Genomic DNA, 15420 nt, shown 5'->3' with positions numbered 1-15420 from the left:
ACCATGTATCAGTGATCAGTTTCAAGAGTATGGAAAAAATAAATAATTCCCTTGACAGGTCCTAATATAAAATTCTTCTTTTGGTCTGTGAAAAATCTCTTGTTGTTTTACATATATAAACCCCCAGTATGTAGTAGAATTCTGTCCCTCCTGGTTAGGAGTTCCTGTCTTCATGCTCTTTCAGTAAACATTGCTAAAATCGCCTTCTTGGCTACTCGTTCAGTGGCCTTATATAACTTCGTTGTCAAAAACAAGTTCGGGGTCAGCATTGTGATATAGTGGGTTAAGCCACTTCCTGTGATGCCAGCATCCCATATGGGCACTGGTTCGAGTTGCGGCTGCTCTACTTCTGATCTAGCTCCCTACTAATGTGCTTGAGATGGTCCCTGGGCCTCTGCACCAGGTGGGAGACTCACAGGAGGCTCCTGGCTCCTAGCTTCAGCCTAGCCCAGGCCTGCCTGTTGCAGTCATTTGGGGAGTGAACCAATGGATGGAAGATCTCTTTCTCTCTCTCTTTCAAATAAAATAAATAAATATTTAAAATAAAAAAAAAACTAACAAAATAAGTACCTCAGGTTCACAATAGTTGCAACATTACTGCTGAGTTGGAGGGAAAGTCAGGATCTCTGTAATATGCTGCGATGTGCTGGAGACAGCTGGGATGACATATGAATTATTATTCTACACTAAATGTTCTTACATACATTCTTAGATACTTCATGATTTTCAATAAGGACTGTTTGGACTAGTGTCTAGTATGTACAAAAGATTTTATATATAAGCTCTCTCTTTGTTCTCTTGCATGGATTCAGTTGCTTCCTAAATAATAATTGAAAGAAGTATTCTTTATTTCTAAGGCAACATAGATTTACTATTGTCTGGGATGACAGTGCTTTTATTTACCTTTTTGGGAGGAATAATACTTTGTTGTCATTTAAATTTTTAAGTATCGTAGTTTCATTAACTTTTTTTAAAGGTGATGGTTTTTCTTTTACTTTTGGTTAAATGTATTGTCCTCATATTCTTGATAAACCTGAATGATGTCATGAATTGCAGCATCTTTTCACTGTCTTAATGTTAGTCTTGTCAGTTTAATTCTAAATTCATGCATAATTAAGTGTAATTTTGCACAGTGAATGGAATCTGTGTCATGTACTAGCATACTGTATGAGGATTTTTTGAGGTCTGCCGCTGGCCATCTTATGCATCAGATATTCTGTGTAGTGTCTGTCAGTATGCTAGTTGAATGACATCTGGTCAGTTTTCAGAGATAAATTTTATTTATTTCTGCAGATTGCCTCAGTCAGTTATGGCCCACCAGACTTTTAGCCCAGTCTCAGCCCAGGGCCCCAGATGTACTCGCCACTTCTGATACTAGACTGTCTCTAGGCCCAGAGTCCAGCATTTCACACCACCTCTGCTTTCTTCAGTCCTGTAGATTTATGCCTCCTTTTCTAAGTTGAAAGTTTCAGTGTGATTTTTGCACTTGTGTCCTTTTCTTTTCACCTTTCACCCTGTTGCTTTAAGATGCCTTTCTCAGAAACAGGCTTACAATTCGCGTTTACAGCTTTGTTGTTATTCTTCCTCTGTAATAAATCAGGAATTTCAGGCAATCTACTTTTAAAGATAATGTATATATTTATGGATTTGTTTTGGAATAATTTTAAGGCAGTTTTACAGCAAACTTAGTTTCTTATTTGAGGAAGTTATGTAGCCTGACGTACCTTGAGAACTTTTCACTTGTAAATAATGCTCTGAGGATAAATGAATTTAAGAGGTAACAGAGTAATGCTATGGCTTACCAACAAAACAGTAACTTTTAATTTTCTTCTTTCTTCTTCTTTTCATAGTTTAAAAGCCACACTTAGTAGAGGAAAGCACAAATCATCTGCAGTTCCTTTCTTCTTTTAAAGATTTATTTATTTATTCCAAAGACAGAGTTACAGAGAAGAAGATACAGAGAGAGAAAGAGATCTTCCATCCTGTTCCATCCAAATGGCTGCAATGGCTGGGGTTGGTCAGGCCAAAGCTAGGAGCTTGAAACTCCATCCAGGTCTCCTATGTGTGTGGCAGGGGTCCAAGCACTTGGGCCATCTTCTGCTACCTTCCCAGGTGTATTAGCAAGAAGCTAGATTGGAAATGGAACACTCCAACTGGCACTGCAGGCACTGGTGGCATTGCAGGCAGTAGCTTAACCTGCTGTGCCACAACACCTGCTCCTAGAGTATTAACTTAAATATTTCTCTAATGCCTTGCTGATAGTAGCCTGCTTAGGTGCAGATCTTGACTCTGTCTCTTCGACTGGGTGAATTTGCTTGTTTAAGCCTCTGCTTCTGTAAAATGTAGATAATAGTACTTATCTTCCCTTAAGCTGTCGTTAAGGTTAAGTGAGGGGCTGGTGCTGTGGCGTAGCAGGTAAAGCCAACGCCTGCAGTGCCGGCATCCCATATGGGCGCCGATTCGAGTCTTGGCTGCTCCACTTCCAATCCAACTCTGCTGTGGACTAGGAAAGCAGTGGAGGGTGGCCTAACCCCTTGGGCCCCTGCACCTGTGTGAGAGATCTGGAAGAAGCTCCTGGCTCCTGGCTTTGGATCAGTGCAGTTCTGGCCGTTGCAGCCAGTTGGGGAGTGCACCAGTGGATGGAAGACCTCTCTCTCTCTCTCTCTCTCTGCCTCTCCTCTCTCTGTGTAACTCTGACTTTCAAATAAACAAATAAATCTTTAAAAAAAAAGGTTAAGTGAAATAGTGTACAAAAAGAAACACTTAGCAGACTGTTTCGAAATACAGCGGGTCTTCAGAAAGTTCATGGATTATGCAGGGATTTCAAAAATTATGAGCATCAAAATAAACTTATCTTTTATTTCCATTTTCTCTGAGTTTTTGAAATACCTTCATATAAACTATTATTTGTTGACATGTGTGCCTGTCACCAGTAAAAGATTTATGATACCAAACCTTAAAGAGTCTATAGTCTAGTTGGTAGATTGATCGTAAGCACGAATAATTCACCATGAAAAAATGCCTTTCTGGTAATATAGAAGGGCCACTGGAAGCATCCTAAACTTAGCCTAAACTGCCAGGTTGTCAAGGAATGCTTCAAGGGGAAGGGGATGTCACGACCTGGTGATGAATCATGAGTGTGTGGGAGCTCCGAGTGTGACCAGGGTTGGAATCTAAGTGAAAAATTGAGTCTTTGTGAAGCCTACCATATTTCATTAGATGCTAAATTTTGTAGTCAGGTTTTGTGTGGTTATTTACAATTAAGCATATTCCAAAATATTTAAGGTGGTGTTTAAAAAAGCTATTTACATTTGAAGTTGTTTTATTGTATGATTGTTTGATTACTATACCTTAATTTTTACAGCAAACATTAATCAGTAATCTAGGTTTTCCATTTACACAGCTTTTTTTTTTGTTTTGTTCTCTCTGTACCAACTAAAATTATACTTTAAAGCTGTTTATATAGTTTTGTTAAAATGACTTAAGAGCATATAGACATTATTTTTTATTTTACTCTCCTCTTCTGTGGTATCCTCTTCCACACTGTATATTCAAGATTAGAACTTATTCATATATAATCCATAGGCATTTCATTATTATCCTAAGAGATTTTTCCAGATGAAACCGAGAGATTAGTAATATAGGTTTTGTCAACATTAAAAACACACCAGCTAAATTCCTTTGTACCATACTAAAAACAATGCTGGCACCTAATAACTTATTTTTGTATTATTTTATGTGCTCAGTGACAGTATCTTTTCTGTGACTACCCTTGACTCCTGATAAAGCCCTGACATTGAAAATTTACTTGTACATACTTAAGAATTATATTATCTTTTCTTGATCATTCAAATAAATGTGAATAGTGATGGAAATCTTTGTGTTTTCTTTCTTTCTTTCTTTTTTTCTTTCTTTCTTTCTTTTTAAGGTATTGCCATCAGGGAGTCAGCAAAGGTAGTCGACCAAGCCCAAAGGAGAGTGTTGAGGGGAGTTGATGACCTTGATTTTTTCATAGGGGATGAAGCCATTGATAAACCTACATATGCTACCAAGGTAAACTTCTGACAGGAATTTCCTCTTAATGTAGAGCCAGAAACAGAGCAGTGGAATGAAAAATGCAAAATGATACATTATCTGGAAAGGAGCTCCCATCTACTGGTCCACTTCCCAAATGCCCACAATGGCTGGGGTGGGGCCAGAGCCAGAGCCAGGAGCTAAAACACAATACAGGTCTCCTTTGTAGATGGCAGGAACTCAATTATTTGGCCATCACCTGCTGCTTCCCAAGGTCTGCATTAGCAAAAAGCTGAAGTCAGGTGCTAGAGCTGGGAATTGGACCCAGGTCACTCTGAGGTGGAACTTGGGTATCTTAACCACTAGGCTAAATTCCCATTTCCTGGGATATATTCTTTATGATGATGATTGAAAAGCTATGATGGTGGTGGTTTTAGAGTAGGGATATGAGGCAGACATTTGGCCTAGCAGCTAAAAGGTCTGTGTTCCATATCAGAGTGCCTGAGTTTGTTTATAGGCTGTAGCTCTTGACTCCAGCTTTCTGCCAGTGCAGATTCCAAGAGGCAGCAGGTAATGAATGGTTCTAGTAATTGGGTCTCTTGCCACCTCTGTGGGAGACCTAGATTGAGTTCCTGGCTATAGGCTTTGTCCTGAACCAGTCTTAGCTGTTGGGTGCATTTGGAGAGTGAACCAGCAGGTGGAAGCTCTGTCTGTCTCTGCCTCTGTTTCTCTTCCTTTTGAATAAAATAAATAGTCAAGGGGTATTTTTGAGTGAAGGATCAAGTGAATTAGCAAAACCTTGGAATGCAGAATTGATTCAGCAAACACACACTGTGTTACCATGAAAGCAAGATCTGCTCCTAGGGAAAATTACAGGTTGACTAATTAGCCTGTCAGATGTAGAAAACTGCAGATGGATTAATTTAAAAGAAACACATTATTTAAGAAGACGTTTTCTTTAAAACAAAACAAAATAAAAAGCTCCACATCCAGTTGTTTGGTATATGAGCTACACTTTTCTATCTGTCCCTCATTGTTAAGGTGATTCTTTGTACTTAGAAATGAGTAGAATAGAATGTAAGCAGTGAGATGACTTAGTCTTTCTTTTAAAATACCTGTTGTTTCTTTACATGACTCCACATTAATTGCACTGGGAGATACTTATTCTTTAACAACACCGTCTCTTCTGTATTAATGTTGTTAAGCTGTTCTTGTTGTCATGAAGTAAAGCTTGACACATTTTGGTTTCTCTTGCTTCAGTGGCCTATACGACATGGAATCATTGAAGACTGGGATCTTATGGAAAGGTTCATGGAACAGGTAGTTTTTAAGTATCTTCGAGCTGAACCGGAAGACCATTATTTTTTAATGGTGAGTAATTGGAATTTATATCCCTGTAAATTCCAAATTGCTTAGATTTTAAACTCAGTGTATTCTTTCCTAGATAGTTTTTAATTCCTTCTAAAGATATTTGCAGGGGCAAGTGTTTGGTACAGAGGTTAAGATATCACTCAAGCCGGCGCCGTGGCTCAATAGGCTAATCCTCCACCTTGTGGCGCCGGCACACCGGGTTCTAGTCCCGGTTGGGGCGCCGGATTCTGTCCCGGTTGCCCCTCTTCCAGGCCAGCTCTCTGCTATGGCCAGGGAGTGCAGTGGAGGATGGCCCAGGTGCTTGGGCCCTGCACCCCATGGGAGACCAGGAAAAGCACCTGGATCCTGGCTCCTGCCATCGGATCAGCGCGGTGCGCCGGCTGCAGTGGCGGCCATTGGAGGGTGAACCAACGGCAAAGGAAGACCTTTCTCTCTGTCTCTCTCTCTCACTGTCCACTCTGCCTGTCAAAAAAAAAAAAAAAAAAAAAAGATATCACTCAAAACTCCACACGCCATATTGGAGTGCCTGGATCCAGCTCCTATTCTGCGTCTGAATCCAGCTTCCTGCTGTGTGTACCTGGAAGGCAGCATGTATTTGCTCAAGTACGTTGGTCCCTGCTGTCCATGTGGGAGACCTGGATTGAGTTCCTGGCTCTCTGCTTGGGCCTTGCCCAGCCTTGGCTGTCAGGGGCATTTGGAGAGTGAACCAGTGGATGGAGGATCTTTCTCTGTCTCTTTCCCTCTCTGCCTTTCAAATAAATAAAATAAATAAAAATAAAGATACCTGCATGAATCAGGATGCTGTTTTGCAAGTAACAGAAAACTCAATAAAAACATCCAGAGCCAAAATGGACTTATTATCTTAACAAAACAGGAAGGCCAGCGATAGGTGATTCTAACACTGGTTATTTTAGCAGCTTAGTGATGGAATTGAAAATGCAGCCTAGTGTTTGAACTTGACCTTTTCTCTTGGTTTCTGTCCTGCCCCAGAATAGCTGCCAAAGGTCCTACATGAGGGAAGGTTTTCCTCGCACATCACTTTTTAAGGTTTTAGAAGTCCTTTCTCCAGAACCTTTCCAGCAGATTCACCCCAGTTGCCCAGGCTTAACCTGGTCACTGGCAAGAGGAATGCAATTACCTTGACTGGTTTAGACATCTGGAGTCCGTCCCGGGGCTGTGATGGTGACTGTGATCACCTGGACTCTGCGAGGAGGATCAGTACCTACACGGGCCTGCACAGGCAAGCATGAGGGAAGCAGGAATAGATTTGGGCAAGAAACCAACTGTGTACTTAGATATCTTTGAAGTCACCAAATGTCTGTGCGTATTGTGATTTACTGTAGCAGAGCAAACTGAGTCAAGATGTCCTCCCCCGCCCCAGGGTTTAAAGTTTCTGTAAAATAAAACCGAACTGAGTTATGGTCCCTGATTATGGTACTTAATTGAGCTTATTCAAACAAAATAAAACATTACAGAGAAATAGGAAGACATGTCTCTTGGTTATAGGATCTGTTCTGATTTTCTACTCAGCATTATGTGTTTCCTTCCATAAAATGTTCTCCTTAAGCTAAAATTAATTGTATATATGAAATGCTTTATAGAGAGCAATTTCATGTAACAAAAGCTGCATGTTAAAGCCTACGTAGTTTAGCTTTAGATTTTTTCCCATTATCAAATGGTCCCAGATCCACTCACTTAATTCTAATGGTAGAATATGTAGTGGTATTTAGGATTACCTGGTTTAAAAAATACGTTAAGTGCAAGACTAATAGTCAGTGGAATTTATATATTTAACATCTATTAGAATAAGCCCTTGCAAGTGTTCTGATCTCTTTTTTCCTGGTTACATTTTCACAGTTGGAATGGCCACGTATGGCTTTTATAGGCCACTCTATGTATTTTCTCGCTTGTACATCTAGAATGGTTTATGTAAAACAAATGGAGCCAAAAAACTGACAATGTGTATGAGTAGCTTTTTCTTTATAGCCAAAACAGATCAGATTCCCACCTGTCATATCTGGCATTTTTCCCTCTGTAGCGTATCACATAACTACCTGTTGGACAGGATTTTAGGACCAGGCACCATGCCCAGCTGCTTCCTCCTGTCTGCCTCAGCTTACTGTGCCAGCAGTTCTTCCTGCTCCCCTTAGAGGGACACCTGATCTTTAGGCCTGTGGAACAGATGCAGGACACACAGTCCACAGAACATTTTTACTAAGAGAATTTTCTTTCTTAAAAAACGTAACTGACAAATAGAAGCTAGTAAAAACACAGCCACTTTCCAGGACAGAATTGGAGGTGTTCATTGTAAAAGTGAAGAAGTCTGTTGGCTGAAAATGGGTGCCTTCAATTTTTACAAATAATCAAGTTTATTATTAAAAAAATGAGAAAACTTTGTATTACATGTGTTTTGTATTCTGTAAGTCAGTTCTTTGCATGATGTGTTGAAGAAGTGATAGAATGGTAGATTTCCTCAGGATGATGTCCATCCTTGTCAGTTTCTAGAGTAGTTAAGAGAATTATGGCCAGGCTGTTGAAGTGAGTAGAAGATGCTTACTGAGCTGCAGCATCAGGTGAGGCCTCCAGGTTTAAGTCTAAGAGGCCCATGCTGAGGGTCCTTGGGGAGCTCACCCAGTTGTCCTTCCTGACTGCTGAGTGCAAACTGACAGTGAGCTCATTAGCACCTGAGATTTTCAAGAGGCTCAGAGACTCAAGGAATGGCAAATGGAGTCATACTCTTTTCAATATTGAATTGCCCAGAGTTCACAATGGACTGATATATTTTAAAGAGTTGTAAGGGTTGGTGCTGTGGCATAGCAGGTAAAGCCACCGCCTGCAGTGCCAGCATCCCATATGAACATCGGTTTGAGACCTGTCTGCTCCACTTCCTATCCAGCTCTCTGCTATGGCCTGGGAAAGCAGTAGAAGATGGCCTAAGTGTTTGGGACCCTGCCCTACGTGGGAGACCTGGAAAAAGCTCCAGACTCCTGGCTTCAGATGGGTGCAGCTCCGGCCATTGTGGCCATTTGGGGAGTGAACCAGTGGATGGAAGACCTTTCTCTTTCTCTCTCTTTCTCTCTCTGTCTCTGTCTTCCTCTCTACCTATGCCTCTATAACTTCACCTTTCAAATAAATAAATTAATTAAAAAAAAGGTGTAGTACTCCAGAGTTAGAAATTGAGTTAGAGCTCTTGAGGAGACCCTCCCCCCCCCCGTCACACACACACACTCTCTCTCTCCCTCTGCCTCTGTAACTCCACCTTTCAAATAAATAAATAAATCTTTTAAAAAAAATGTTGTAGTACTCCAGAGTTAGAACTTTTGAGGAGATTTTTCAGGCTTTCTGATTGTTAATCGTACAAGAACCATCAAGCAGCCCTTGCCAGTGACTGGCAGAGAGCAAGAGAGTGATAACTTGAGGAACCGGCTAGTATAACTGGAGGCCGAGAGAGAGGTGGGGAAAGCAATAGGTATCATTGCAAGTTTGTATTTTAGAGACTGGAGAGGGGGCGTGGCTGATCCTCATAGTCTTCATAAAAAATCCAGGGAGAGAGGATGAGTACCTGAATGAAAGGAGGAGTAGATGCAGGGCAGTTAACAGCTTTTGTAGAGTTCTGAAAATGGTGTCAGGTGAACATTACAGTCAAAACCATCATGGGATTCTCTCAGGAAGGGTCCTTGTAAGCGACTAAGACAACAACTCTTAGTGATTGTGAGAAAAATAATTCCCCTTCAGCAGAGGGGGATTTTTGTCTATACCAGCTGTGGCAGGTGGGTTTTACTTGGGGGTAAAACAGTGTCTTAGGAAGAGCACACATTGATTAGAATTACTTTTGTCCAGCAGTATGTTCACACCTTGAGAATGTGTGGAAATTGAGATGAACTGAGAAATCAGAGTCAGCCTCAAGTAGAATACGGACAGGCTTATTTTTTACTATTCAGTTAGTTATTTCTTCTGCTCTCATGGTTGACCTTATCATTCTTGGGTGCTCACAAAGCTTGTCTCTTACCATTCTTTGAAGTATATACAGTTGGCTGGGTAAGTTCTATAATACGTAGTAGAGATATACAGGAGATAGAATTCATCAACCTTGGTGATTAGAACTGGTAGCAGGTAGACGAGGAAGCCAGGAAGATTCAGTGTTAGCTTGAGGAGTGGGTTGGTAGTAATTTCCTTGGCTGAGCTCTGAGACATTAAAAAAATCTCACTGGAGGGAGGATAAAGGAGAGTTTAGTTTTGTATCTGCCGTGGTCTAGAGGTTACTGGGCTAAACAGGTAAAGAGGCCTCAACAGAAGCAGCTCAAAGTCACAGATGTTGGTTTGGAGTCAGTAGCATTTACATGTTGATGATTGGTTGAGAGAACTCTGATCACCAAAAATCCTTCGTATTTTAGAGAGTCTGCAATTATCCTGAAATCCCCGTGTGAAGTTCAGGTTATGGCTCTGAAGGAACGTTTGTTTCAAGAATCAGTGAAGTAAAAAATGGAGGGGTGGGCCTTGTGTGTCAGGTTAAGGCACCACTTGGGATGCCCACATCCCATTACCAGAGTGCCTGGCTTTGAGTCCCGCCTCTGTTTCCAAGCCAGCTTCCTGGTAAGGTGCACCATGGGAAGCAACAGGTGATGGCTGAAGTACTTGAGTCCCTGCTACCCATATGAAAGACCAAGATTGAGTTTCCAGCTTCCTGACTTCAGCTTGGCCCAGTCTGGCTGTTGTGGGCATTTGGGGTAGTGAACCAACAGATGGAAGATCTCTCACTTTGTCTTTGTTGGTCAGTCTGTCTCATGCCTTTCACATGAATAAAAATAAATCTCCAGAAATTTGATAGCTGTTTATTAGCAGTAATGTATGTATGAATCACAATATAGGATTGTGTCTTGACCTGCTAAGTTACTCAGAATGGTTTGGACCTGTCTTGTCCAACTCAGTAGTTACTAACCAGCAAACCAGCATTGAGGCCAGTTGCCTTGGATTTGCTAGTTAATTACCACTGGATTTCCAGGTTTTAGTTTGTTGTCATCTCCTCTCCTGTTCTTGCTTCTTTGAGCATTTATATGTTATTTAAAAAGTTTGAAGCATTCTTAAGGCCATATTCTCATAGATCTGAGAACCATAATCATAAACCATTAAAAGATTTATGTAGGGCCGGCGCCGTGGCTCACTAGGCTAATCTTCTGCCTGCGGCGCTGGCACACCGGGTTCTAGTCTCAGGGCGCCAGATTCTGTCTTGGTTGCCCCTCTTCCTGTCCAGCTCTCTGCTGTGGCCCGGGAGTGCAGTGGAGGATGGCCCAAGTGCTTGGGCCCTACACCTGCATGGGAGACCAGGAGAAGCACCTGGCTCCGGCCATCGGATCAGCGTAGTGCACCGGCCGCAGTGCGCTGCTCGTGGCGGCCATTGGGGAGTGAACCAATGGAAAAGGAAGACCTTTCTCTCTGTCTCTGTCTCTCTCTCTCACTGTCCACTCTGCCTGTCAAAAAAAAAAAAAAAAAAGATTTACGTAGTTAGTTAGTTAATTTGAAAAACAGAGCAACTCAGGGAGACAGAGACAGAGATCTTCCAAATGTTCCCAACAGCCAAAGCTGGGCCAGGCTAAAACCAGGAGCCAGGGATTCCATCCAGATGTCCCACATGGGTGGCAGGGGCCCAAGCACTTGGGTTGCCTTCTGCTGCCTTCCCAGACACATTAGCTGAATCGGAAGCAGAGGAAACAGCACTATGATCCAGGATACCAGAGTCACCAGCTTAACCCACTATGCCATAACAGGCCCCAACCCATTTCTTCTATGCCTATTACTATAGACGTGGTAATTATTCCTTAGGAGATAAATTTTTTAAAATGTTCCCAAACCACTTTTTAAAACAAGATCTAAATTGGAGGGACAGTGTTGTGACACAGTGCCTAAAGCCACCACCTGCAAAGCTGGCATTCTGTATGGATGTCAGTGCAAGCCCCGGCTGCTCCGCTTACCATCTAGCTTCCTGCTAATGTGCCTGACAAGGCAGCAAAAAAAAACAACCCAAGTCCTTGGGCTTCTGCATCCACACGGGAGACATGGGTAGAGTTCCATGCTCCTGGTTTCAGTCTGGCCCAGCTCCAGACATTGTAGCCATTTGGGGAGTGAACCAACTGATAGATGGGAGATCTCTCTCTTTCTCCCTCTCTCCCTCACCCCCCCCCCCAACTCTGCCATTCAAATAAATAAACCTTTATTTATCTAAATTGAGGATATGTAAATTGAGGTTTTGCTTTTTAATATATATATTGAAGCGTGATTAGACTATTACATGAATACAAGCTATATAAGCTTTTTTTCACAATAGTAAAATTATCGCTTAGTATTGATTCAAAAATGAATAATGAATGAGCCAATCCATATTTCTGTATAAAGAAAGCAAATTGAGTACATGTACCTGAAATTACTCCCCCTTCATATCGCTATTATTGCAGTAAATAAACCTTTTTTTTTTTTTTAATATAAATGCTTAGGGTATGCATTGGCTTGGTGGTTAAATTTCTACTCAGGACACCCACATCTCATATCAGATGTGGGTGATCAGATATGGGTTACTCATTTACTCATATAATCTGATTATATTATAAATGTTTCCTTAAATGGAAGTACATAGATTTTAATCATTCAAAGATTGTGTTTGGCTGCAAGTAATAGGTATAAAAAACAGTAGTTTAAACGAGTTAGGGGTTTTATTTTTCTTAAATAAATGTAGTTTGACAACTCCCTGGTATCAGTAGGGATCTCTCTAGTGTCTTTAGTGCATGACTTCCATTCTAAGGAATGCCTCATGATCACTGGTTGCTTACTGCAGCTCCAGTCGTTACCTCAGTGTTCCAGGAATGAAGAGATATTAAGGGTAGGAGGGAATCTGGTACTAGAGTCTACCTTCAACTTTGTAAGGGGTTTTCAGAGAAGCTTTTATATCGTGATGGCCAGAACTTACTCACATGGTCATCTCTATCCACAGGGAAGTCTGGGAAGTGGTTTTAGTCTGGGCCTGTTGCGATTTCCTCTAATAGATGAGTAGTGTGTCAGTAAAGAACTCACAAGGTCAGTGACTAGAAGTCAGGTGCCTGCCATAACGATGTGACTCACCTGTCTGAGGGACAGTGGCAAAACGAGAATTCAGCTGCTTGCACGGCTCTGGCTGGATTCTGCCTTCTGGGAACATGTCCTCCACAGTAGGAAGCCAGCAGGCCAGGGAGAAGCTGTGGCAAAATGGGCTACGTTTCCTCCTGCTCTGTGTTGCCTGTGGGCCCCTGCTGACTTCTCTGTCTGCAGATGAGTAAATCAGGCGTTCTGTTAGGAGTTTGTGTGGTCTTGTCTCAGACCACCACTCAGAGTGTAACCCCTCATGGAAAGATTTCTCCTCTTTATAGTAGAACTGGGAGTAGGATATAGGAAATTTGGACTCTTTCACTGAACCTTTCATAATGTTGCCATGTCAGCATAGTTATTGTTAACATTTAGCATGCTTTCATTTACTCTTTGCACCTCTGTTTGTTATACTCAGTCCTGTATTCTCTAGTTTTGCTAGTCCTCCTATTAACAGATTTGTAATCTATCCAGTAGGTATTTCCTGTCTGTTTAGCACTTCTTCTTATTTACTTCTGCTTTAAATTTCTTATATTTAAAAAAAATATTTATTTTATTTGAAAGGCAGAATAAGAGAGAGAGGGAGAAACACAGAGGTCTTCCATCTGCTGGTTCACTCCCCAAATGGCTGCAGAAGCCAGGGCTGGGCCAGGTTGAAGCCAGGAGCCAGGAGCTCCATCTGTATCTCTCACATGAGTGGCAGGGACCCAAGTACTTGGGGCATCTTTCACTGCTTTCCCAGGTGCATTATCAGGGAGCTGGATTGGAAATGGAAAAGCTGAGACTCAAACTGGTACTTGTGGGATGCCGGCGCTTTAGGTGTCAGCTTAGCTGGCTGCGCTACAATACAACCCCAGATTTCTTGGTTCTATAAGAAACAATGTAAATTTGTTATGGGTTTCTTTTTTATGTATTTGGAGCATTTCTTATTTAAAAAGAACTACCTGTGTTTAATTTTGGAGTATAGAAATGTTAATAATTTTATGAGTCTAACTATAGCATGCTATTTCACACTGCCATCAGTTATACACAAGAGGGCCACTTTTTTATACTTTTGTGAGCATTAATATCATTAAAACTTTAAAAAGCTTTTCGTTTATTTAACTTTTATGAGGTAGAGAGAGATCTTTCATCTGTTGGTTTATGCCCCAAATGCCTGCAACATCTGGGACTTGGCAGTCTGAAGCCAGGAGGCTAGAACTCATTTTGTGTCTCCCACTTGGGTGGCAGGCACCCACGTACTGAACCATCACCTGCTGCCTCTCAGAATGCACACTAGCAGGAAGCCGGAATTGGAAGCAGAGCTGAGACAGGAACCCAGGGACTCACATATAGGATGTGGGCATCCCAAGTGTTATCTTAACTGCCGTGTCAAATATTTGCCCTGATCTAATTTCCGTCTTTAATGACTGATATTTTTCACATTTATTAGTTGTCTTTCCTCTTGTGAGTTGCCTATTCATGTTCTCTTTCATGTATCAGTTTTATATTGATTTTTTTATTACTATTATTTCTGTCAACTTTTTTTTGATTTACAGTTTTTTACTGTAAAATGGATGTAGCATAAAATTTATCATTTTAATCATTTTTGAATGTATAGTGGCAGCAAGTAGAGGGATCTTAACAAAGTTCATGGAAAATGCATATTATGAAAAAATATACCTAGATTTCAAGTTTTTTGAGCCATTTAATTCTATTTTCCATGAATTTTTTGAGGTACCCTTGTACAATCACATTGTTGTACAACCATGTTTCCAGAACTTTCTCATCTTCCCAATTGATAAGTCTGTCCACATTAAAAACCACCTTGCTGTTTCTCCCTCTTTTTTTTTTTTTTTTTAAAGACTTATTTGTTTGAAAGAGCTACAGAGAGGGAGAGACAGGTCTTCCATCCACTGGTTCACTCCACAAATGGCTGCAACAGCTGAGGCTTGGCCAGGCTGGAGCCAAGAGCCTGGAACTCCATCTGGGTCTCCCATGTGGGTGGCAGGGACCCAAACACTTAGGCCATTTTCTACTGCTTTTCTTGGCTTTTTAGCAGGAGCTAGTTTAGAAGTGGAGCAGCAGGGGCTTGAACTGGTGATTAAATGGGATGCCAGTGTTGCATGTGGTGGTTTTACCTACTATACCACAGCACCAGCCCTGTTTCCCCCTCTTGGTTGCTGGCAACCACCCTTCTACTTTCTGTCTGTATGAATTTTACTACTGCTTGGTACTTTATGTAAGTACAGTCATACAGTTATTTGTCTTTTTGTGATTGGCTTATTTGACTTATCGATGTATTCAGGATTCATCCATTTTGTAGTATGTTTCAGAATTTCCTTCCTTTAGCCTTAATAGCCGAATCTGGGCCGGGCTGAAGCCAGGAGCCTAGAACTCTATCTGGGTCTCTCAGATGGGTGACGGAGACTCAAGTACTTGAATCATCACCTGCTGCCTCCCAGGGTCTGCGTTATAGGAAGCTGGAGTCAGGAGCTGGAGCTAGGTGTTAGACCCAGGTTTTACTCCAACGTGGGATGTGTGTCTTACTTTGAAAGTTTTTTGTTTAGATTGTGGTTGCAATTCCCCACGTAATATAAAATCTAGTCTCAGCCATTTTTAAGTGTTCAGTTCAGTAGTGTTAACTGTACTCACATTATTTTGTAATAGAGCTTCCATCTTGCAACTCCATACCCACTGAAGAGCAACTCTGGTTTCCCCATCCCCCCACATAACTTGTGTTTTAAAAAGTTTTCTTTGTTTTCACTTTAAAAAAAAAAAAGATTTATTTTATTTGGAAGGCAGATTTACAGAGAGAAAGGGAGTTCTTTACAAATTTTTGATACAAAGGCTATTTAAGAATGTAATGGGAATGAGATACCTTTCTCTTTTAACAGTTCATCATAGAGATTGTTTCTTGTTATATATATGGAACTCATCCCTTTT

The 15420-nt window shown here is 41.3% G+C and overlaps 1 protein-coding gene across 12 annotated transcripts in view; it reads left to right on the top strand.

Annotated features, from left to right (window-relative positions):
* ACTR3B (actin related protein 3B) overlaps nt 1-15420 on the top strand; it is a 121353-nt gene that overhangs the window by 52674 nt on the left and 53259 nt on the right. For 7 of the 12 annotated variants that reach the window (XR_016210371.1, XR_016210372.1, XR_016210368.1 and 4 more), the window contains 2 exons: nt 3929-4053; nt 5275-5385. Coding sequence is in view for 6 of the 12 variants with exons in the window: in XM_008263927.5 (XP_008262149.1) it covers nt 3929-4053; nt 5275-5385 (236 nt within the window). In the remaining 6 variants the exon portion in view is untranslated. The remainder of the gene's footprint in view (nt 1-3928; nt 4054-5274; nt 5386-15420) is intronic. The other 5 variants (XR_016210370.1, XR_016210369.1, XM_008263930.5 and 2 more) reach the window with 1 other exon arrangement.

This window comes from Oryctolagus cuniculus, chromosome 7 (assembly GCF_051225735.1).
Source record: "Oryctolagus cuniculus isolate XC-2025 breed Fujian yellow rabbit chromosome 7, ASM5122573v1, whole genome shotgun sequence".
Lineage (NCBI taxonomy): Eukaryota > Metazoa > Chordata > Mammalia > Lagomorpha > Leporidae > Oryctolagus > Oryctolagus cuniculus.
Note: the sequence above shows the minus strand (reverse complement) of the source record. Positions and strands in the feature narration are given on the sequence as shown.